General features: G+C 48.2%; 4 protein-coding genes across 4 annotated transcripts; 2 read left to right on the forward strand and 2 right to left on the reverse strand.

Annotated features, from left to right (window-relative positions):
* Positions 1 to 7,182: 7,182 nt before the first annotated feature.
* EI90DRAFT_3128128 (uncharacterized protein) lies at positions 7,183 to 7,646 on the forward strand (the record flags this gene model as incomplete). Its single annotated transcript, XM_039064061.1, has 2 exons — positions 7,183 to 7,291; positions 7,345 to 7,646. The coding sequence occupies 2 exons, from the start codon at positions 7,183 to 7,185 to the stop codon at positions 7,644 to 7,646; spliced, it is 411 nt and encodes a 136-aa protein (XP_038912774.1).
* Positions 7,647 to 18,906: 11,260 nt separating this feature from the next.
* EI90DRAFT_3018716 (uncharacterized protein) lies at positions 18,907 to 19,974 on the forward strand (the record flags this gene model as incomplete). The annotated part of the gene is made up of 5 exons (XM_039057255.1): positions 18,907 to 18,925; positions 19,037 to 19,058; positions 19,370 to 19,518; positions 19,582 to 19,640; positions 19,708 to 19,974. The coding sequence occupies 5 exons, from the start codon at positions 18,907 to 18,909 to the stop codon at positions 19,972 to 19,974; spliced, it is 516 nt and encodes a 171-aa protein (XP_038912775.1).
* A 528-nt stretch (positions 19,975 to 20,502) lies between these two features.
* Positions 20,503 to 22,418, reverse strand: EI90DRAFT_3128132 (uncharacterized protein; the record flags this gene model as incomplete). Its single annotated transcript, XM_039064062.1, has 4 exons — positions 20,503 to 21,300; positions 21,357 to 22,012; positions 22,070 to 22,166; positions 22,212 to 22,418. The coding sequence occupies 4 exons, from the start codon at positions 22,416 to 22,418 to the stop codon at positions 20,503 to 20,505; spliced, it is 1,758 nt and encodes a 585-aa protein (XP_038912776.1).
* Positions 22,419 to 22,484: 66 nt separating this feature from the next.
* EI90DRAFT_3070978 (uncharacterized protein) lies at positions 22,485 to 23,422 on the reverse strand. The gene is made up of 2 exons (XM_039061261.1): positions 23,090 to 23,422; positions 22,485 to 23,029 (listed from the first exon to the last, which is right to left on the reverse strand). Exon 2 carries the CDS (start codon positions 22,996 to 22,998, stop codon positions 22,726 to 22,728), a length of 273 nt encoding a protein of 90 aa, XP_038912777.1. The 5' UTR covers positions 22,999 to 23,029; positions 23,090 to 23,422; the 3' UTR covers positions 22,485 to 22,725.
* Positions 23,423 to 24,643: the final 1,221 nt, after the last annotated feature.

The following is a 24,643-nucleotide window of genomic DNA, read 5'->3' on the forward strand; positions in this document are numbered from 1 at the left end:
TCCGGAAGTCGGGTCGGGGTCGGGTATGCACGGATATGACACGATCCGACTACGACAGAGATGTGGATAGAAGGTGGTCTTCTCGACCTACGTCTCGAGAATCGATTGCTCAAAGGGATAACCGCCCTAACCCGAGAGACTCGAATCCCGATCCTTCCCCTTCTAGTATGGTACCGTATAGCGCCGGAGGGCCACAGTCAATTCCGCGGACGCCAACTTTCGCGATGCCAGTCAATCCTACGTGGGTGGTGGACAGCAACACCAACACCGCCGTGCCCACCTTCGTCGTCAACCTGGCAGCTCCTCCAACGACTGTTCATCCTCCTCCTATGAGCTGGCCCTACCCCCCGCCCGTGCAGTACCCGGGATCGGATCTGCACCCATCCTCCTCCAGTGGGGCTCAGTACGATTCCCTCCATCTGGATTCCTATCACGAGCGCTCGAGAAGCCGGTCGCCCTGGAGAGACGACCTGCGGAGATACGCCCCTCGGGGACCGCGTCATGGTCGTTAGGAGACTGGGGGGCAATGTTATGGATACGGAGTCTCCAACAACCATATCTGTCGCATGGTCAAAGACTTCCCCTCTCTATCGTTCCTCCCCTCTTTCTCCCTTCCGTCCTCTATCCCGATACCCTATCCTCCTTACCCGTTCTACCCCTTTCCCCCCTTGTGCAAAGCTTTCCCCATTGGGGTTTTGGTGCTGGCCGAGGTTATTTGTGTTTCGCGGGATTTCCCGCGACCTTACCATTTGTAGATAGTCACGCGTCTTGTACAGAAACCGCCGAAGGCGGTTCCCACTAACTAACAACTGCTCTACAACTGTCTCGTGTATCATCTTCTGTAACAACCCTCCCTGTGACTCAACTGAACCCGTGTGACTGTACAACTCTCAATATGTCTTATAAGTCTGGTTATATCGAGTCCTCTAACGGCCCTCGCTGCGAGAACTCGAGGTCGAGAGTCGAAGACTCTCGACATGTGTATCGTCCTATTGAATCTGTACCCTATGGGTCCTTGTCACTCCGCTCTCCCCCCAGTACTCGACATACGACGTCACATCACGATCATGGAGATCGTGAATACTTTGAGGCCCACTTTCCCATGATGCCGGCACGTTTGCTATGCGAACACCAAGTCGCCGCCCATCCACCGTCTGTTCCCTCCTTCGTCAGTCATCATGTTTCCCTGCCAACGGTACGTTCCCTTTGGGAATGCCAAGTCACCGAAGGCCCTACTAGTCAGTCCTCATTGCATGCTTATGACATCAACCCGCTACCGGTACGTTCGCACTGCGAACGCCAAGTACCCGATGGCAACTATACGAAGTTCTCACCCATCTCACAAGTCGCGACCTCGCACATGGTATGCTCCATTGAGGAGCGCCAAGTACCTGTGGCTGACCCGTCCGTCCTGGCATCTCCGACTACCTACCATCAATCCCTTAATAGCTCACTACATCACCAATCGCGATCGATGGGAATTCAATCGTCCACTCCCAGGCAAGACTGGGATCACTCATCGATTACATATCCCATTATGGTACAGACCAGTTATGACCTTCATCATCCCACTATAAGAACAGATCAAGGAATGGGGAATTTCCCCCATCCCCGTAACACAAAGGTAGACTTGCAGTGAAGGCAACTGAGTTGCCTGGCAGAAGTGGGGGTGTGCTTGCGGATGTTGGAGCTGTCTGGAGACCTTCAGGGTTCTGTACTTAGGGAGGTATAGGTAATATATTGAAATGAGGGGGTGGTGACCATTGGGGGAGTCGGAGGGGATTGTGGAAACCGGAGGCTCTGAGGTTAGTGATGAAGGAGTGGGGGCAATCCGGAAGGGCCAGAGGTGGTGGAGGGTGATGGCTGTGGATGGATATGACAGTCATGTGTAATGTATGGAAACTGCCAGAGGTGGTTCCCACTAACTACCATGAACTGCTACAAACTACCTTGTGTGCTGTCCCTGTAACAACCTCCCTTCTGTGACTCAACTGAACCTGTGTATGTACAAATCTCAACATGGCCTATATGTCTGGCTATTCCAAGTCTTCTGGCAGTTCTCACTGGAAGAACTCAAGGTTGTGAGTCAAAGCCTCACAACCTGTGTATCATTCACTGGAACCCGCATCCTATAGGACACTGTCATATCCATCCATGGCCATCGACTTCCACTGCCTCTGATCCTTCCAGAACACCTCCACTCCTTCTTCACTAACCTCGGAGCTCCCATATTCCACAATCACCTCCACGGTCACCACCCCCTCTTTTCAATATATTACCTACGCCTCCCTAAGTATGGAGCCCTGAAGGCTTCTGGACAGCCCTGACATCTGCTAGCACACTCCTGCCTCTGCTGGGCAATTCACTTGCTTGCCCTGCAAGCCCACCTTCAGGTCTATCCCTCCTTTCCATTTCTGGGTTATCGCCTGCCATTCCACTAACCCCATAACCCAACTTGTCGGTAATATTCAATCGGCTAATGTTTAACTCCGTTAGCTCCGCTCCGCTTGGCCCTGCCATTCACGGGCCCACTCTCGCTGTAACTATATATACTTAACTTGTACATAGGTTACACCTCAGTGATAAAATCGACTAGAGTTAATCCCCCTTTAGTTTGCATTGCCAGTAAGTAAATTAGGGCACAGACATGTAACTTGGCACAGCGCTCCTGGCTTGAGTCACTGAGGCCGAAGCCCTCTGCCACAGAGACAAATCCTTTGTCTCGATCTGGTCTCTAACAGACACTACCACCTTGTTCTCCCTCTAATGCTCAATGGACATTGTCATACTATGTTACTTGGGTCCATAACTACTCTGAAGACTCCATTCCCATGATGCCAGCATGCTCGTTACATGAGTGCCAAGTAGCTGCCCATCAACCATCTAGTCTCTCCCATGTTAGTCATCACACCCCTCCACAATTAGTACGTTCCCTTTGGGAATGCCAAGTCACTGAAAGCCCTGTTTGACATTCCTTCCCTGATACATGTAACAATAACCCACTACCAGCATGTTCATACTACAAACACCAAGTAACTGTTAGCAATGATACAGAAACCTCTCATGTTGAACAAGTCACATCCATGCACACAGTACACTGTAGGCAGGCACAGCCGATACTGCATAAACGAACCAAATATCGCGATTTCCCCATCCCAACGCATCGAAACACATTGTACACATCCTCATATACCATTTCTACCCTTCCACGATTTTTCCCCATTTTTTCAGATACATTTCCAGTCCCCACAGACCAAATTCCCACGCTCACCCAGCAGCATGGCCACACTCAGATTGGATTTCACTTATCTCAGCAACCACTGGACCGATTTGGACGATATTGGTACCGTTGGAAACGCGTCATTTAGGAGTATTAGGATCCATGATTAGCGGGAGTTTATTGGCGATGGATAGAGTTGGGTATTTTTGGTCGGATACCATTTATTGCTTTATTATTTCCTTGATTATTGTTTTCCCTCCCATTTTCCGATATTGATTGTTGCCCATATGGTCCACCTAAGCACATGGGGCACATGGCATATTTTTCATCATTTTTCCCTGATCATTTCTCATATATACTGTACATGAGGATGTATCTACCTTTTCCCTTGGATTAGAAACCACCGAGTTTGCCCCTCCCAAGCTAGTAGGGAGTAGTACAACAAAGAAGACAACCAAGAAGACCTCTAGATTAGTCCTCGCCTTAGTGTCACCCAGAGAGGTGGGGTGAGAGACTGACTGGAGTTGACCATGCACCGCACCGGACCATTTTCACCAATACCATTACCCTTTTTCCCTGACCTGCTGGATACCAATCCAGTCCCTGTCCTTTCCTGTTTGCCTGCTGGGTTAGATCCCTAGCCCGCTTACAATGCTCCACTGAGGAGTGCCAAGTACCCATGGCTAACCTATCAACCCTGGTGTCTCCGACTACAAGTCATCAAACCTTAAATAGCTCAATCATGGACCATGGTCAATGAAGATCCAATTGTCTGTTCTTATACCTGACTGGGACCATCAATTACACATTCTGCTAATGTACAAACAAGATCTTATGACAATCTTTCAACTATAAGAACAGGTCAAGAGGGGAGAATTTCTCCCCATCCTCATACCAAACTGTCAGGGCACAGCCCCTGACCCCACACACCCTCAGGTACCCTCCCCCCATTTTCCCCTATTTTTCCCCTCACTATTCCACAATCCTGCATGCATGCAGACCTGTGGGAAAGTTCTGGGTGAGCTGCTTGCCCAGAATCTTCCCACGGGGGGTGCCATTTATGGAAAGTCGGCAAAGAGCCGAAAACTGTATAGTTCCCAGCTCCCATTTGTAGTGGCTTCACAGGAGGTTGAGAAGGTTATGCTTCTTAACTCATTTCCTGTGAAGGCTGGGGCTAGCCCCCTCAGTGAGTTTGAGGATCTCAGACTGGGACTAGATACCCCAGTGACTAGGAGGATCCCCCTGGGCCCATCACGGAATGAGGGTCGGGCCCTGGCACAAACATCAACAAATACAATGCCATATTTGGTGCCCCCTGGTTGAATAAAAACCAGGTATTGTTATATCCATCCTCCACCACTACCTCTGGCCCTCCCCAACTATCTCCACTCTGCTCATACTGTAAGGGGTTGGTGTAGGTTCCAACCCCAGTTCTCCTCAGACCTCAGTTCATCAAATATTAAGCTGTATAGAGCTATGATTATTCAATGATGGGGAGGAAAAGGAGTCCCTTTCCTTTTCCCAAATTCCCAGATTATTGTGTATACATTGTTTATTATGAGACACATATAGAATATAGATAGAAAGTAAGGGGTGGGGTTACCATTCTTCACACATACCAACCTGGGAGCCCCCTGATGGTCACCACCCCCCCATTTCCATATATTATGAATGCCTCCCTAAGTACAGGATCTGTTAGAACTGGGCAAAGGCAGACAATTCCGGAGGGGAACTGGAGACTTAGCAAGGAGGGACCTTGGCCTCAGCGACTCAAGCAGAGCACTGTGCCATTGCTGTTTGTCCATTTGGTCCTTAATTTCAGAGGCGGCAAGCAGGAAGTCTCTAGGGGGCATTTCAGGTCGATTTTAGACTGAAGGTCCAAAATGAGTATGTACAAGCGCCTGTATATAATAGGGAGATGATAGCACAAGGAAATCAAAGGGGGTTCAAAACGGAACAAAGGCATCCGAACGGGAACAAAGGGATGATAGAAGCGGAGTGGCACTGAAAAGGCCATAGGTTAGAACCTGTGGTACATCCGAAAGGAGATAGGGAGGGCAAAGCCCAGAGGGGCAGGAGGATGAGGTGAAGTGGGGATGATGACTAACTGGCTAGAATGAAGAGAAGCAGCAGTCCAAATAAGGATGAGGGGAAAGCACAAAAGATACATTACAAGTGGTGAAAGTGCCGAGTATGATCCATGGAGCTCAGAGGTTGCAGAGGTTATGGAGGTTACAGAGGCAGGGTTGAAAGTCTGAGGAATGTTGGCAATGGTGTTTACATAGTATGAGGTCACCAATGCAATGGACTTAAGCTGAGGTGGAGTCAAAGTCCGAGGTCAGAACTATGACGGAATCTCGGAGCGAAGGTATGAGCGGTGTCCAAGTACAGGGTATGTGTTAGAACGGGCAGATTCGGACAACTCCGGAGTGGAATCGGAGACTTAGCATGGAAGGACCTTGGCCTCAGCAACTCGTGCGGAGCGCTGTGCCATTGCTAGTTGTCCTAGGGGTCCCTAATTTCGGATCTAGCAGAGGGGAAGTCTCTTGGGGGAATTCAAGTCGATTTCGGACTGAGGTTACAAGTTACTATGTACATTGTATATAAGGAGGGGTCCGGAATCAAAAGGGCAAGGGTACTCCGAAAGCAGACAAAGGGAGCTGGAAGGAGGAACAACACTGAGGGTCAAGTGTTTGACTCAATGGTGTTTCCCAAAGGAGGAGTGAAGGGCCAAGGCCCAAGGAGGAAGGAAGGAGGATGGGAGTGGGGAATGGCCAGCTGACTGAATAGAAAGGAAGCAGCAGCCCAAATAGGAATGAGGGAGAATAGCGGAATTGAATGGAGCAATGCAATAGTTGCAAGGTCCAATGTAAGTCCGGAAAGTCCGAACTCGGAAGTTAAACTCCGGAATATTGGCAAACATAATGAGCTAACCAATACAATGGGTATAAGTGGAGGTGGGGTCAAAGTCCGAGGTCGGAGCTAAGACCGGAGGTTCCGGAGATGGAGACACAAACGGGATTCTGGAGCGGAGGTCCAGAGTCGGGAGCATAGGTGTTGCGTGCTCATCTGGGAGGTGTCGAGGTTGAGGTCGGACCTGGAATGTTCCAGAGTCGGACCAAAGGTGGTGTCGGAGCTGGAGGTGGGATAACCTCTTGGGAGTCGGCAAGGAGAAGGTGACGGAAGGGAAGTAGGGCTCCGGAATCAGTTTCGGAGTTCTGGGAGCCCGGAGCGGAGGTCGGGATTGTATGGATATGACAGTATGGGACAACGGTGGAAGGTCATAACTTGCCAGAGGTTTGGCGGAAGAGGATCAGAGGGAGGAGAGAGAAGAGAGGAGCAGGGTGAGGAGTGGAGGAGAGGAAAGGTGTCAGGTCCGAAGGTGAGTATCGGAGCAGACGGAAGTAGGGTAGGAGAGTGACGGAAGGGTGGAGGTGTCGTGAGGAGTAAGAGGAGGAGGGTGGCGACAGGAGTGATGTTCGGTCCAAGGTGAGTATCGGAGTGGACAGAGATAGGGTAGGACTCTGGAGGTGGGTAAGATGGGGGTCCGGGAGTTGGATTGGGATCGGGTATGTATGGATATGACAGGATCCCAAAGACCTCCAGACAACTCTGACGTCTGCAAGCACACTCCCACCTCTGTGGGGCCGTTTAGTTGCCTGCCCTGCAAGTCCACCTTCAGACCACTCTCTCCATTCTCCTTTTGGGTTGTTGTCCACTAACCCCATAACCTGAGTTGCCAGTAATATTCAGTTGATTAACCCTTGACCCTGTTATATTAGCCCCACCTGGCTCCTGCCATTTATGGGCCCCCACCTAGACTTCCCATGTATCTATATAGACAGTATTTTGCACTCACAACGTTCCTTTAACACTGACTATGTCTAGAGTGATTTGTGGCTTGATTATAGATGTGACACCGAGAGCAGGCACCAGTTCTGGTCATCCTGTTCCAAATAGACATGCTGGAGCTGAGTCTCCTAGTCCGATTTCTCATACCATTCCATCTACTACTAGCTCATGATCCTCCTCTGAAAGACGTTCACAAACATGTTCACGTTCTTTACGTTCGTGACCTAGACATTCACACTCCCGCTCTCGAGCTACAAACCACGGTTTTATAGGTTCTGACTTCGACCGTGTTGTTGCCAGTAGCACACACGAGTCGGCCGTTGTTGTCGAGGCTGTTGATGAAGATGGGCTGGTTCGTCATGAACCCATCCCTCTCATTGACCTTAACCTCCCTATTCCACCTATTCCTATTCTCATTGGTGACAATGATGAAGTTGAGCAAGTTCCTGTTCTGGTACTTGCCCAGTTAGCACAAGCAATCACCTATCTTGCTTGCTCCACCGCTCGTCCCACTCTGGTCCCTGTTCCAGTTCCTGCTCCCATGCAACCTCCCACTCCATCCACCTCCCTTTGAACCAAGGTTCGAGAACCCAACCAGTTTGATGGGGTCGATCCCTGCAAGCTCTGCACCTTCTTGGTCCAGTGTGAACTGAACTTTCAGGACTGCCCCCTGGCCTTCATGAGTGACTGCTCGAAGATTATTTACACCTTGATGGGGATGTCCCTTGATCATTTCGAACTGGACCTTCTGGAAGGGCTGCCTGAGGGTGCTCGACCTATGTGGATGGATAACTTTCAGGAGTTTGTCTTAGAGCTCAAGGAGAACTTTGGTCCCCATGATCCAATGGGCAACACTGAAGACAAGATCCTCCAGTTGAGTATGAAAGATGGGCATCACATAAATAAGTACATTGTCGAGTTCAATCGATATGCTACACAGTTGCATGGTTATGGCAAGCCTGCACTTCATCGGTTCTTTTACAACAGACTGCCAGAGCATCTCAAGGACGATTTCTCATGTGTCACCAAACCTACTTCACTTGCTGCCCTCTGAAAACTCGTGCAGACGTTCAAGGCTGAAGCTGGACAACATGTTAGACCTCTGCCCTCCTCTGCCACTACCTTCGACAAGTCTGCTGCATCTCGATCAGCAAGTACTTCCTTCTGTCCTTCCTCTACTCCCTCCGCCTCCACTCCCACTGTGGTTGCGAAGCCTCCTAAAGACCATAAGAAGTCCAAAGGATGCCCTGTGGCCAAACCGGACCTCTCTTCAAAACTCGGTGAGAATGGCAAGCTAACACCAGAAGAGTGTAAGCACTGTTTCAACGGGAATCTTTGTATGTTTTGTGGTTTGTCTGGCCATATGGTCAAGGACTGCCCAAAATCATCTTCTTGCACTTCTAAGGCACGAACTGCCCAAACTGTGCCCTCTATGGCTCCTCCTGTAGGGCCAAAAAATTAGTTCACAACTCCATGGACTCAGCACAAACCTGGGGTTGCGTTACTCCCTTGCGTGCTATCAAAGAGGTTTGCTTAAGTGCCGCCTCAATATCTGAAACATCCTCCCTCATCATTCCCATCTCTCTCATCCCTTTTTCTTCTTCTCTTTTTTCTGAAAATGGTCTACTCTCTCCTCCTCTTTCTCTCCCATCTGTTGTTGATCCAGGAAAACTGTTTTCTTCAAATGGTCTACCTCCTTCATCACCTGTTGCTCCAAATCCTTTGTCCTCACTTCCTCTTTCTCCTTCGTCCGTTACTTCTGTCCCTCCTATTAATAAAAACACCCTGATGAGCAATATCAAGCTCTCATTGATTCAGGATCATCGGATTGTTTCATTAATGAATGACTTTCTATGTCACCTTGCTGGATGGTACTTGTTCCATGGTTCTAGGACACAACTGGCTCACCCACCACAATCTGTTGATTGACTGGGTAAAGAGCAGTATCTCGTTCTGAACCTCTGAACATACCAGTCCTGCCTCCACACACACCCCTCTGTCACATCCAGAACCTATTCCACCTGTTGACCCCATTACCCCAATTACACCAATTGCATCTGACCGCCAGGCTCCATCCATTGAGTTCATTAGCCATTTGTCAGGGATGCGTCCAGGGTAGAGGGGGTCCAGATGTATCGCCCGGCAGAGGGGCCCTCATGGGGTGTGAACCGGGCGTGCATACTGGCAGGTCTGGAAAGGGAGAGCAGTCCCTGGCCACTCAGACTGAAGTGGAGAATGTGAGAAGAAGGTTACTTCTTCGGTTCCCACTTCAGGTACATTTATGTACATGCGGCTTGAGTCACATGACGAGTGCCACGTCATCCTCGGAGACAGCTGCAGCCATCTGGGTGTCCCCATGGGGGATCCCGAGAGCGTCCGCTGCATGTGCACGTGCTGGGCACAGTGGGAAGCCGTCTGGGGTGTGTGGGCCGGACGGGTCAATAGTACATTGATACAAAGGAAAGTGGTCCATGTCATATCCCGGAATCCCGACCCTGTCATATCCATCCCTGGCCATCGACTTCCGGTTCCTCCAATCCCTCCGGTCTAACTCCGCTCCTCCCTCACTAACCTCGGAGCTCCCGTATTCCGCAATCCCCTCGGTACCCCTTGATGGTCACCACCCCCTCATTTCAATTTATTACCTACGCCTCCCTAAGTACGGAGCCCCGAAGACTTCCGGACAGCTCCGACGTCCGCTAGTGCACTCCTGCCTCCGCTGGGCAATACACTCGCCTGCCCTGCAGAGCCCACCTTCGGGCCTATCCCTCCTTTCCATTTCTGGGTTATCGCCTGCCTTTCCACTAACCCCGCGACCCGACTCATCGGTAATATTCAGTCGGCTAATGTTTAAACCCCGTTAGTTCCACTCCGTTCGGCTCCGCCAATTGCGGACCCATCTTCGCTGTAACCATATATATATCCCACTTGTACATAGGTTACACCCCAGTAATAAAATCAACTAGAGTTACCCCCCCTTCGGTTCTGATTGCCAGTCAGTAAGTTAGGGCACGGACGTGTCACTAGGCACAGCGCTCTTGGCAGAAGTCGCTGAGGCCAAAGCCCTCCATCACAGAGACTCTCCCTCGTCTCGAATCTGGTCTCTGACAATTCCTTTCTTCATCACATGCTTGATTTATATATCCATGTCCAGATCACATGAATGATCGACGCAAACCTGAGTTACTGGCTCTGTCATCAATATTGCTCTCCTAGGGCGTGTACTTGTGGGCGTTTTGATCTTTTTGGAAGGCGGGGAGTTTTTGGGACTCGCTGCTATTACAAAGATTTCAAATCTCCTTACACACTGTAACCATTCTGGATATTTCTGCACAGCGGAGGGTTCCACGAACTCGCTGCTATGGCGGAGACATGAATCGGACCCTCCCATTCTATTCACTCATTCATCGCCGACCTTCATCCAAGCATATTATCTCACCATTGTGTGTTCTCATCTAATCGGACTTTTCAATTGGACTTTGAGCTTCCAAACGTTCACTCTTTTCCGATGGCGAGCGCAATTGCCCTTCTTCCTCCCGTTCGACATCCAACGGCCAGAAATCCTCATTCTTCTGCTCTTTCTTCCCGATCAATGTACATACTTCTTAATGCGCCTTCACCCCTTTCTAACACTCTAACACAATTTCCCAAGCGCGGTACTTTCCAACCACCAATATTGGGTTTATTTCACCCAATTGTCCCCTATGTCTGACCACTTCCGATGGCGATCCACCCTGTGTGGATGGTGTGGCGCTCTACTTTTGGAATCCGAAAGTGTGGATTGGTGTTGCCGTCGTGGCACTAAACGTCTTCCACACCTTCCACCGCTACCCCCCTGTCTAGCTTCTTTCATCAGCACCTCGCCAACCAATGCGGGCAATGCGTCCCAAGCGTTGAACTATTTGTTCAATCTGAGTGCACAAGCTGTATCCGGAGAATTTCACTCCTTTCAAGGTATGAGAGTCCTTCTCTTTCACACTCTGACCTCAAATGTTCTGGGTAGGTCCTTATTCTCTGTGTATCACCGGTCGCACATATCATCGTATTTTTCCGAGTCAAAGATCAGGTCATCCCATCAATTGGTTTCTGTATGATCCATTGGGAGCTACTCCTGCCATTTTACAATCCAATGTCCCTCCTTGCACTGTGGATGCTATCCGTCAAGAATTGATGGCAAACAATCCTCTATTTCGAAACTTCCAAGATTTTGCACAGTTCCAACCCCATCTGCAAGACGTCTCCATGCAAATTCAAGATCCGGGAGTGTCCAATGAAATCGCTGCCATCTATCATGTCGGTTCAGGTGCAACTCATGATCCACGCTGCATCTTTGTACAGCGTCGAAGGGACGCCACTCCTTCCCCCGTCAACATTCTGAATACATTATATGAACCCCTACAATATCCCATTCTCTTTCCCCACGGAGTGGGCGGTTGGGGAGAAATCCATCGTCACGTCCAGTACGGCCATTGGACTCAAATCGCATGGTATAAACATCGACTCTTGACAGAAGAGCGTTTCCATCAATTCTGGCGTTTAGGATGTGAATGGATAATCGACATGTTCTCCCGAGTGGAGGATCAATGACTATTCCTCATTAAACAAGGAAAACAACATGAATACGATCGTATATTACGCGCTGATCACCAAGATTCAGAAGAACAAGAAGAACACTTCTATCAACTTCCATCCAGCTTCACCGGTTCCGCTCGATATTATGCTGAAAAAGTAGCAGATGCTCTCGCATTAGCCCGTCAATACGGCAAACCCGACCTAATGATCACCGCCACTTGCAATCCGAACTGGCCTGAAATCACCGCCAAACTATTACCTGGACAGATGGCCACCACTGCCCCTGTCATAACTGCTCGAGTCTTTTGGGTGATCATTTCTGTGTTTGTTGTATCCGTTTGGTTTTTAACCCTCTGTTCTCAGGCTCGCTTTCTACAATTGCTCAAAAGAATTGAAATCTTATTCGATGGATTTCTTTACATGGTATATGCTGTGGAATTTCAGAAGCGGGGTTTACCCCACGTTCATATTGTGGTCAAGGTGGGTCGCACTCTGTTTCCCTCATTCACTCCCACTCTCATTTCTTTTAATAGCTCAAGCGCCGCATTGACTTCGAACACATTGATTACATTGTGTCGGCTGAAGTCCCTCGGGATCAAAGTTGTCTTTGCACATTAGTGATGTCTCACATGATGCACCGCTCTGATCATTTGGATCCTCGACATGCACGAATGAGTCGTTGCAATCGAAAGGGTCAATGCATCTACGGTTTTCCCCACCCAGTGACCACTTACACCCAAGTGAACGAAAAACAACGTGTTTCTTATCGACGACGATCTTCTTCAGACGCTTGGGTCGTACCATATTCACCTCCTCTACTTTTACTCTGGGAAGGCCACATCAATGTGGACATTGTGTTTACTGCCGACGTGTTTTTGTATCTCTTCAAGTATCTATTCAAAGGAGTGGACTACGCCAACTTCCAACTGGGCCATAATTCCGATTTGGACCCTGTGGATCAATACATTCGAGGATGATATATCTCCGCCCCTGAAGCTGCGTGGCGAATCCTAGCGTATGACATCTGTCGTCAACGACCTTCAGTCTCATGCTTGAAAATCCATGAGCCCAATCAGAATCGGTTTCAATACTCCTTCAGGGGCCGCTCTTGCGGTGCCAGTCCTTCACAAGCATCCGAACTCATTCGCTATTTCAATCGACCTTCAGACCCTTTGTTCGATAACATTCGCTACGTGGATTACTATCAACTCTTCACCCTCCAACCAGTCCCTTCCACACTCCCTTCTGAATCTTGGTCCGAAGCATCTATCCTACCCGATGTTCCTCCTCAAATAGTGAGCCGGCGTAAACAACCCTCCCTCTACCATTTACAGTCAGTAAGACCCGGGATGGGAGAGTTGTTTTACATCCGGGCTCTTCTCTTAGCATTCCCGGCTCGCTCATTTGAGTCCCTGTGTTGTGTGGATGGCATTGTCCACCCCACTTTTCAACATGCGGCTCAAGCGGCTGGTTTATTTGCAAATGATTCCGAAGGTCTATCCGCCATGGAAGATGCTGTGGCTTCGTTCAAATCTCCCTCACAACTTCGTTTCCTCTTCGTGTTATTAATCTTAGAAGGAGCCCCAGCAATTCCTATTTGGGAACGCTTTGCTGATGATCTAGCACGGGACTATGGTGGGAATGTACTCGGGCCAATGAGTGTCGCTGTGAAAGCTCGCACATTACTGGACATTCAACATCTGCTTCAACAACGAGGGAAGTCCACTGCCGATTTTGGACTCCCTAACATTACAATGCACTCCGCTGAAGTCCTTGCTCAATTGGACTATTTCCTTCCCCAACGTTCATTATTACTGAGGAAGAACTCTGAAATGGTTGCAGGCTTTTCTTCCGATCAACGCCGCGTATATGACATCCTTTGGAACGCTATCTATTGAAACACCCCTTCCAGCCCCCACCTCTTTTTTCTCACTGGGAGAGCTGGTAGAGGCAAAACGCATGTTTTGGAAGCCCTGATTCATCTTGCTCGAGGTCAAGGTGAACTCCCATTTGTGGTTGGAGCGACTGCATTAGCGGCCTCAAATTATGACTGTGCATGGACTGCTCATAGTGGTTATATGATTCCGGTGGTTAAAGACAATGGGGATGTCATTTCTTCTTTAACACCCCATTGTAAACGAGCTGAGTTGATTCAATATGCTCCATTTCTGATCATTGACGAAGTGGGTTTATTAAATGTCACCGTGATGGAGGCGATCGACTCGGTGTGTCAACTCATTTGTCAAAAGCCACTGCCATTTGGTGGAAAAGTTGTCATAACAATAGGAGACTCTCGACAAGTCGCACCAGTGATCAAGCATGGCTCAGAAATGGACATTTTTCGGGCCTCAGTGCTGTCTTGGCAGTGGTGGCCAAAATTCACAGTTCTTGAACTGTGGCAACCAATGCGGAATGCTGTAGATCCCAAACTGAGCAGATTTGTTGACTCAGTCGGAGAAGATTGCTCGCAATCTCGGATTGTTCTTGACTCCTTCTTTCCTCGCACGGACGACCTCGATGTGGTACAAAATTTCCTCTTCCCATTTCATATTTTGTCAGACCCCCTGAATGCTGTCCGACAGGCTTTCCTGACTCCCCTGAACGCATTGGTTGATGAGTTTAACGAAACATTACTACAACGTTTGGCTGGTCCTTTATGTCAGTGATTCCTTTCTAATTCAGTTAGTGCAGTCACTCAATCCCCAGTCCTCCAGCCATTCACTTTAGCTACAATTCCATCGTGGATGATGATGGGACACTGAATGATTCCCACATTGTCGCCTCCCCAGACTACTTGGCCCTCATGGTGTCCACAGAAGCACCTAATCACGAGCTAAAACTGAAACCAGGGGCCGTCTGTGCTCTACTACGCAACCTGTCTGTACCGAAAGGATTGGTGAAAAATCAACGAGTGCTGATTGTCAGCTGTCGATCACGTTGGATAGAAGTTCGAGTGCTGAATCGAGGCAACCGTCCAGACGTCTCCCATCTGATTCCCCGTTGTAGGAGAAATAATATTCAAAGAATAAAACAATGATCTATCAGAATAGTCAACGAACAGGTGACAAGTTCAGATGTTTAACAGATCTCATGATCTTTATGAGACTGGACAGACATTAGAAGATCATTATAAAATATCTACACCCATGTAGTATGAGATTTAATCTACTACAATCATGCCTAGAACTTGACATAGGTGTAATATTCAAAGAATATATCCCTACAACAAGAAAATAGCACATAGACGGCAGAATAAGAAGGAACATTGGGAAAGAAATGTAAATATCTCGGGAACCAGTAAACTTTTGACTGTAATCTTTTTACCATCTGGAAGGACTGTTTCTTAACTTTATCCACGGTTTTGTTTCATTCTAAAAGCTTCAAAACTGACGGAGATATCGCTCAAACGGCGAAACACCTTATAATTCATATATATTTATTTGCTAATTCTTACAAAAGGTAATGTGACTCAAGGGAAATATATTGGCGCCCGGAAGTCTGGCGGACCGAATACCATATGATAGAGTATTCCCCGGCGCGGGCGGACAGTTTTTGATCGCATCAGAAGAGGAGAAAATGCTAAAAAACCGGATCTTGTATATTTTCCCATGATTCATCAAAACTTTTTGATTTTAAGCCCAAATAAATCGGAACAAAGGAATGATTGATGATCTGGATCTCGGATCATAAGCATGAAGTGATTCAGAAGTCCGCGGATCAGTTAATTAATTGGGAAGGCTCTAGAACATTAGTAATGATGTGGCTTCACAAAAAGGGGTCAATTAGAGAACAGTCTAGAAAGTTCCTTTATAGCTGAGTCATTTCTAAAGATAACCGTTCGTAATTAAGGCGGTGTAGAGCATAGCTTCAGCGCTACAAGATCCCGCTGAGATCGGCCCAAAAGACAAAGAAATGAATTACTTATTGCTGAGTCATGTCCTAAGTCCATTATTAAGCTTACACAGCCCAACCCCCTATATCATTCTAGAACTATCTATAATACAAATGTAGCACATGTAACTAGTGCGAGGCGTGGGAGTAGAGAGGCCTCTGAAAAGCATAAAAGGCCACCGCTTCTGCCCCCTCTCAAACCTCAGGTAGAAATAAAAGTTTAATTCTCCTCACCAGTGGTTGGTTCGTTTGCTCCAAAAGATAAAAGCAAATATTAGTTGTTAGCTAATATAAAACTAACACGTCACTCTAAGCGTGAGTTAGGGTCAGTTAGACACAGCTGAACAAAAGTGTCATAGTGAGAATTAGTGAGAATTTGGTGGAGGGACTTCTTAATTGAATAATCTCTCAGCAATACTTGGTTATCACACCACAGGAGAAAAGTGAGCGATCCTGAACCTGCTAGATAACTAGCACGCACTCTAAGCGATAGAAAGAGCAGTTTGGTCACTCCTGTATTGAGTAACATTTATTGCGGAATTATTTTATTAGCAGTTTTCCTTCAGTAAATTATCAGGAAAATCACATCCTACTGAAAAGTGGTAAATATAGGTGTAATATTGACTAGAAATCATAGTAAAGTCAATATAGAATTTTATCCGTAGACGATCTATACATCAGGTGAGATCGTTGGGGGGTGTTTATTGTTGTTTAGACAGTGAACAATCATATATTTGGCAACCAAAACACGGTCAGTACGCAAATCAGCACAAACTCTAATATCGTTATTGGACGTAGGAAACTGGTTACATAAGGTGATCCAGCTCCGCTCCTTCACCGTATCAACTTCGACTTCCAACCCCCCTATGCCCGTTATACGATTCGCCGAAAACAATTTCCACTCAGATTAGCATACTCCTCCACTTTCAACAGTTGTCAAGGACTCACGCTGGATCGGATCGTCCTAGACTGCAGGCAAGATGTGTTCGCTCACGGTCAACTATACACCGCATTATCTCGAATTCGTCATTGATCCCACACTTTGTTATTCATCCCTCAACATCAGCCTGACGTAGCTAATGTCGTACATAAGAAACTTCTGGGTACTTCTTAAAATGTTTTGCCGCACTTGCATAAGTGAACTTCTAAATCAAGGTGCAGTCATGGGTTGATGATCCGTTCAAGTGAGAGGTCCATATACAGATTAATGACATCACCTCTCTGTCCCTCTCCGCCACCTCTGAATATATACATCCTCTCAAAAGAGACTTCCACTTTCCCCTGCCTTTCCAAACGTGAACTTCGATCATCACCACTGCTTCTGATGTCGTCCTCACATCTGTCTGGATTGTTTCCCGTTTGTTCCAACGGCATTACTGAAGGACCGCGCTGCTCTTTCATTCTCTGTTTAGCAGGGGACGGTCCTGTCGGTGACCAAAACATTCGCGAAATCACAATGACCATCTACACTCAGTCTCCTATGAAAGACAATGCACAAGAAGATTGTGTGGCTTATGTTTCTGGCAATTTTCTCATCATGAATGAAGGGCCTGAAGTGGTCAATGGTCCCATCATGATGTTGGACGCCTCCACTGTTGAAAATTTCGGAATTTCGGCAGAAGACATGCAGCCCTCCAACGCCCGACTTGCTACTGCCCACTTCGTGGGTCAAGTCACCACTGTGGGTAATGGTTCCGGCCGAGAATTTGGACTGAACGTTAGTACTTATAGTCCAAAGGTTCGTCCCCAACTGGCAGTTGGCATTCTTGACTTCAACATTTTTCGCAGGAAAAAACCCAAGTCTGTTTCGAAGTGCGTCTTCACTTCGACAACTCCAACCATCGCTTCGATAATTTCCGTGTACCCCGCCTGGGTTCGAATCTTAATGTCCAAGTGAAATGGAAACGTGACTCCAGTAATCGCACGCACTGGCTCATCGAAAACATTGCATACCTTGGGGCCGTCTCCCTAACAGAAGGTGCGAACCCCGGAACGCCAACCTCTTCTCCAAACAAATGAAAATGCATGTTTGGTGGTCCAAAGGCATCTTCTTCCAAAAGTCAAACCACTTTGGAGTCCGTCATCCACGGGGAATCAATGGCGACCACCAGTGGGCCGACTGAAGAAAGGAAGAACAAGCCGATGTCACTCCACACGGATGAGGTGGAATTGGAGCTGGAAGATGATGCGGACTGCAAAGGCAAGGGTAAGAGCCGTCCCAAAAAATCCAAATAACAATCTGTGTTGTCTGCGACTACCTGTATGATTCTTCTGTTCTTTACGTTTCAAACTGTGGACCCATCGAAAATGATGTAAAAAAAAACTCTTGCTGCCCATCGAAAAGGAAAAAAAAAAAAAAAAGAAAAAAGAAACCCACCCCCCTGCCCATAAAAAAAAGGGAAAGATTACTCAGCAGAAAGTGTGATTACTCAGCAAAAAGTGCAATTACTCAGCGGTGAACTGAGTGTTGAAATCCGATCCAAAACATATACAACTCCACCAGCGCCCACACTACACTGGTAGACAGTCACACGATTGACGACCGATGAGGAGATATATGCAATTGTCATAAAGTCCTGAGGACTGGTGTGAACGACGAAAGTCAATACTGAACAAAACGGAGTCTGGGATTGAGGTACAGGTACATGTGTGTACATGCGAAAATGGCTGAGTACTGAGTATGCCATGCTCTCTGCCTTCGTGTCTGAGTGAGGGTCCTCTGCAGCTCTCAATGCATGCATGATTATGGCCGTCCATCATCCATAACCTAACCTCGCAGTCTACGTATATAACGGGTGTAAAATGAGACCTCCTCCTCGACCACCTCTAAGTATGGACCATGACAGAGAGAACCGAAACTTCATTGTACAGCAGCGACGCGGTTCTTTAGTCATATCGGTGGGTACAGTTGCCTCACAACATCGCAACCGCTATGAAGCACACATGTAGAACTGGACAAACAACATCGATGGTTGGCTGAGTTTCATCCAGCATGAACATGACAGAAGACCCCATCTTCACGTCTGTCTCCTGGTTCGTTGATTGCGCTTCACTCCCCTCCTTGCATCACATTCACAACATTGGTCCCACAGCGTCCCAGCAATTTGGATTTAGCATTAGAAATCTCTGAACCAAATGCCTTGATACGCATCACTCTTCACCTCGGACACTTTCAAGTTAACGACGAATTCCAAGTATGGATTCCTATCCACTGTTGACTAAACAAGACATTTACCTGCCGTTCTCAGTCGAATGAAATTGCTTCTCCCTCCCCTTCCCTACCTTGCCTGCTTACGCCTCCCAACACGACCGAACAAAACGAGAATGATTGAAATTGAGTGACATTCGGTATAACATACTCACGGTTCAATATGAAAATCAAAGTGGATGGTGTGTGGCTCATTGTTTGGAACTGCCATCGGCGTCAAAATGAATGTACTGTACATGATTGTGACTGTGATAACAAGAGTTGATGCTGTACAAAATGAAACTCATGCTTAGGATTGGTCTCCCACTTCAATTGGTGAAGAGTACAGTATTGTAATGCTCGCATTGTGACTTAGCAGTTGCCCTCCGGAAATTCGCAACCAGCCGAAGGCAGTTCAACTAGTATTTTTTAAAAATAGGTTGGGGAGATGGCGATGTAATGCTCCTGTGGTTCAGATTCAATTCAGAGTCGAGCAATTCAGATTGGACTATCCCCACATGATCATTTATTTATGATATTGTAATATATTCACGAAATACATATCTCCAGTTGGTTTCGAAATATTTGTTCCTAATTTTCGTGGCTGTGCACGTGACTTTGTCCGTTCCACTATGGGGCGTTATTAGGTTTAGTTGCGAAATCCCGAGAGCGCAGGCGGCGGCTGCAAGCGAAGTGAGCGGCAGAGCAGCGGCAGCGGGAGGAAGCGGGGCGTCGCGCAGCCGAGGAGCAGAAGGAGAGGGAGCAGGAGGCAAGGGCAGCGGCAGTGGCCAAAAAGGTGAGTCTGACGCGTTGACAATCATCATCGGGTATGGATGAGGGGCTGATTGTTTCGTAATAGCGAAAATCTGTCCCCTTGGTGCTGCCAACAGCGCCAGACAAGAAGCCACCGTGTTACCGGTGTGTTGAACGCAACCTGAGCTGCGTCAACAGCTTCGGGAAATCTACATCCTGTGTGGCATGTAAGAGGGCGAGGGCGCGCTGCAAGCGCCCTGAACAACGCGCACACAATGAATCGCCGGCGCGTGCGGGGAAGAAGAGGAGGGGGGCGTCTCAGGAGGAGACGGACATGGAGCGCTCGGTCGCTCAGGTCGCTGACTCCCTCGTGGAGATCAGCAATCCACTTCGCTCGCTGGTCGCCCTGGTGGAACCACTCCTGGCTCCGGTGGCGATCTCTGGCGATACCAGGAAGCCAGAAGTTGAGGGAATCATGAGACAATCTATGGATGGCTGATACTTTGTGTGCCGAGTTCAACGAAGCGAAGCGAGTACTCTAGTTGCTGATCATCGAGTACCGATGTTTAGTAAATAATTGCCTTTGGAGGAAATTCTAAGGCGGTGGTGACATGAAATAACTATTAGTGCAACATTTCGCAACCATGACCATCATCGGCCGCTTCCGAAGGGAAGCAGGCCAGAGCTGGGAACCCCTTCCTTTTGAGCCTCCCTCTTCATCGACCCCCTGCCACCGCTTCTTTTCCAACTCCCAATGATCTTCACCAACGTCACCACTAGTTGCTTCCCCCGTTCCTTCCTGAGACAAAGTGAGATGGCTGCGAGTCAAGGCTGAAGCATCGGCGATGACGTAACAACCTCGATCTCCGGGCCCTCGATTGTGCTAGGCTCACATCGGCTCCCGTCGGGTCGGACGCCACATCTTTTACATAGCATTGGCCAGTATATTTCATGGTCGTATTCGTACTGATATTCCCCACCAGGTAAGGAAGCATCGAGTTGATTTGCAGGGAAAAGGTCTAGCAGATTAGGGTTGAATTTCTGATGAAAAGAAGAGGAGGTCGGATCCGGTGCATAGCCGTGCGTCCATTGTTGAGATAGCGCGAGGGAGGGGTGACGATGAATTTGTGCTAAAGATGTATCGGTTCATGAAAATATCGCAGGGTGCCTCCCAATCCGCAGTCTCCAACATGCGCGCAGAACGAGGTCCCCAATCACCCCATGGAACATGGATAGGGAGCACGCAGTTGGCGTTTAAGTTGGCGTCTAGATCGTCATCCAGTATCTTTCCACTAGGATGAAAATCGCTCTCGAAACGTTTGGTCATGCGATAGATATCGGACACGCGGACAAACATCTTGTAGCTGCGGCGCCTCGTCGAGGACATACGAAGTGAAAAGACAGCGACCCTGAAATCATCCTGCCGGGGGCGAACAAATGGTCCGTTGGTAGCATATGTATTTGGCATATCGTCCGGGGTTGTGGAGGAATCTTGAATTGAACTTGATGGGAAGGAGGGCATGCTTGGAATAGCTCCGTCTGCAGGCATCGAGTCGCCTCTGGATAAATTTTCATATTCTGGAGTTTCAAAGACAGGACTGGGCCGGCAGTACAATCGCATGGGGTGTGAATACGGTAAGGAATTGGGTAATTGAAATGTCGCGACATGCTGAGATGGAAGGCAAGGTTTGACAGGGGGACCGTCGTAATAACAAGGTCTAAATGAATAGACCGTTAGCGAGACAGAGTCCCCTTCACGTTGAGGAATGATGAAATGGCGCGGAGATAAGAAAAGAAAAGATTCCATGATGGAATCTGAAAGTTCCTGTACCCTGGAGGTTCAGGGTGATGCCTCATATGCAGACAGTGAAAGACACTTACACATTGGCATATCCCTGTCTTCCAATTCCAAATCCAAAAATAGTGACTCACATCCAAAGAATCCCGTACCATGACGCCAACAAAGTCGCCAAAGATCTCGACAAGAATGTGCAAACGGCCCGACACCGGGCAAGCATCGAGAGTCTCATATTGGGCCATCGGGTGAAAGGCATTATCAGACATTCGCCTTATTCTGACAAACATCTTATTAGAGTCGTCGCAAACATAAATGGCCAAATTCTGTTCCGGATCGATACTGAAGTCCAGAAACTCGAAGCCGAGGCGGTGGAAAATAGGCGTTTGGGGCCAGTCTATTTCAACATCATCGTCATCTCCGCCTTCTAGGTTCACCTGACGCTCAGAATCAATTGGCCTGAGCAGTGCGGATGACAATCCGTGACCCTTTGAATTCGAAGGATGATCCGCGAATCTCGGAAGGGGGTGAAGGCATAAACAATCAAAGCCATGGTAAATGGATGCTTTGTGCCCATACGCAAAGAATCCATGTTGCAATTCGTACTTAGCCGTAGCAATGATAGGACGTGATGGATCGGTCAAAGTCCTCTGCGATTGAGGCTGCCATTTTAGATTAGCCCATCCAACTTCCCGCCTACGAAGACTCGTAAGTTTCTCTGCAATAGAGAGATGATCTGGATCTGAGGCCCCATCAGATCAACATTCAGCATCAGTCTCTGCATATACATCACCCGTACAAGCGGCAGTGCTACCGGCAAGAAGGCAAGTTTCGCGCTCAATGTTATACTGGAGAATCAACGACCTTTCGATGACATAGAGAAAGGCTTTAGTTGCCTACGAACGTCACTTATATTAGAACCATAAAAACGGATGACGAACACGCGAGGAGCGGGGGGAGGGAAACGAAAGGGCAAGCGAACTGCTTCGAACTAAACTCGCCTGTTTGCACCTCATGAGATCATTCAAGGAAAGGTGCTTCAAAATGTTAACCAAAACCTCCACCGGGAGAGCGGTATTAATAAGCCGTGGCCTATCATGATTGACGGTGAATTGGGAGAGTTGAGACGAGACAAGGTCCTCTGGCATTCTTGCAAGTGGATTGGATTCATTACGTAAGGTTGTTAAGAATGCGCGGACAGCCGGTCCAGCTATGCAAATCTATAGAGGTGCTAGCAGCGTCTGTGCATGGATCTCGAGCTCAAGATCCGAATTTCACACTGGGGGCGGACCAATTCAACCTGTGGTCTGTTCTGCTCGTCCTGGGCGCTGTCTTTGCCCGCAGGAGGCATGAACAAGTTGTCTTAACGACAGCGTATGCCTTTGGCTGCTGCGTCGCTGGTTGTTGTTGCCATTGTGTAACGGACCTAGTATTGAGGTTGGGTACATCTCCATCTCAATAGCACGCATCAGCTGGGCTGGGGTCAGGGCATATATATATGACCCTCTTGATAGATGAATATTTGAATGGCCCACTTACTTGCAAGTATGAACGACATATGAAAAAAAAAATAAAAAGTGTGAGCAACCCTCTTGGTTCAGTCCGACGTGCGAGTACATCATATTCTCTCACGTCAACTCCTACGCTTTTCAGTAACTCAAGAACGTATCCATTGGTGGACCCCCATACATACAAAACATGAAGCAGGGGAAGCTCAATTAGATGCATGTACACAACGCTTTTAAAGCCAAACTTAAGTGTAAGTACTTTGTATGGATTGGGTTATTCAGCCAATTGACATCGTATGGGCGTCTGCAAGTTTGGGCCATTTTGTGACTACAAATGCCAATATCTCGTCCTCCCAATTCAACCCCGAACACAGTTGCTGACTAGGATAAGAACGACTCGCATGTTCGGAGTCAGTTCCATACAAACCGGGTTTTGTTTGAATGGCAGCACCCGCTATTTCTCAGGGGGGTATGGGATTGCACTTTCCAACGGAATGACACCCTTTCTAAACAAATGCCTCGCAAGCTCGGCCAACTAAGGCTGCACTAGTTGCGGGAGATGTTTAAGATAACTAGCGATCCACTGAGCACGATATCGCAGTATGATAGATATCGTGCATCCTACAAACAGGCCGAGCTTATCATCGTGTGACATGCTGGGACGCAGAGCCACGTCCCAAGTGCGCCACTTATAGCAACAAAGGGAAAATATCAAAGCATAAGCGTGAAACATAACAAAGTGTGGACTTGCCCCCAAGGCTCTAGCTTGTGTGCTTTAGTTCCTCCACTTCCGCAATATATCGCCGCCGGCTTGTCGACCGCAGGGCACCGGTGGGGTTGGACTCCCAGGTTAACAGAAGAATCACAAGTTGATAAGCACATGACGATGTCAGCTCATAACCTAAGTTACACAACGCATAAAAAATGTAGGATCTGTTGTTCAGGAGAAATTTGCAAGATCGAAAATCCAGTGAAAATAGCTGGAGCGCTTCCACAACCATTCCGCCAACAAACAGGCGAGCTGGGTGAGCAGCTTGACACTAATTCAGCCCCCCCACATGGCGCCAGGTAGAACCGAAGCATCTGGCGAGCCAAGCAGCGACACATCACCAGTCCGTCCACGGTAAGAATCGCGAGGTGGCGATTGCACCATCAAGAGTCAGCAACAAGGTATTCCTAATAATCCGAAATGGTGCGCTGCATATAGCCGGGCTCAGCAACATGAAGGTCCAGAGCACTGTAGCGGCCATTGAAAACTGGGGTAATATTAGACAATCCATACGGGCGACATGCGTTTAAATGACCAAGGTTCTCACAAGGCTTTGTCCCCTCTAGGAAACCGGAAACAATCATACTATGGCCATGCTCGTCAGATGAACGTGTAAGGTAGACTCACATCTAGGAGCAATATCCTCTCTGCGTCTATCACCGGTATCGGATCTCCCCAGAATGTGTCATCACTCGTCACCTCGCGGCATGGAAATCCAACGACGACCTCGTCAACATGAGGGCTTGCGAATACGGTCGGTTCGAGGCGAGTCTCCATACGACCTGAAACCCTGTAATCCTTTGATATCCTTGGTGGCCTGATCGAACTGGATGAAGAGGGCTCCTCGTTGCCTGACCATCTTTCCGCGTCTGCGCCATGCTCAATCCTGTCATCGGAATCGGTGTTATCTCTCATGCCAATAGACCCAGCACGAGCCGAATAGGGGTTGAAATCCAGCATATGAAGGCGGGTAAAAGAACCCCGTTGATGGGCTTGCCGGGGATCTTCTCGAGTCATTTCAGACATCGGCATACGCTCGAGACTGCTAAAGATGTGTCGGTTCATGAAAATAGAGCAGAATGGCTTCCTATCCGCA

Source organism: Cantharellus anzutake (assembly GCF_015039405.1).
Source record: "Cantharellus anzutake strain C23 chromosome Unknown EI90scaffold_47, whole genome shotgun sequence".
NCBI classification, from domain to species: Eukaryota; Fungi; Basidiomycota; class Agaricomycetes; order Cantharellales; family Hydnaceae; genus Cantharellus; species Cantharellus anzutake.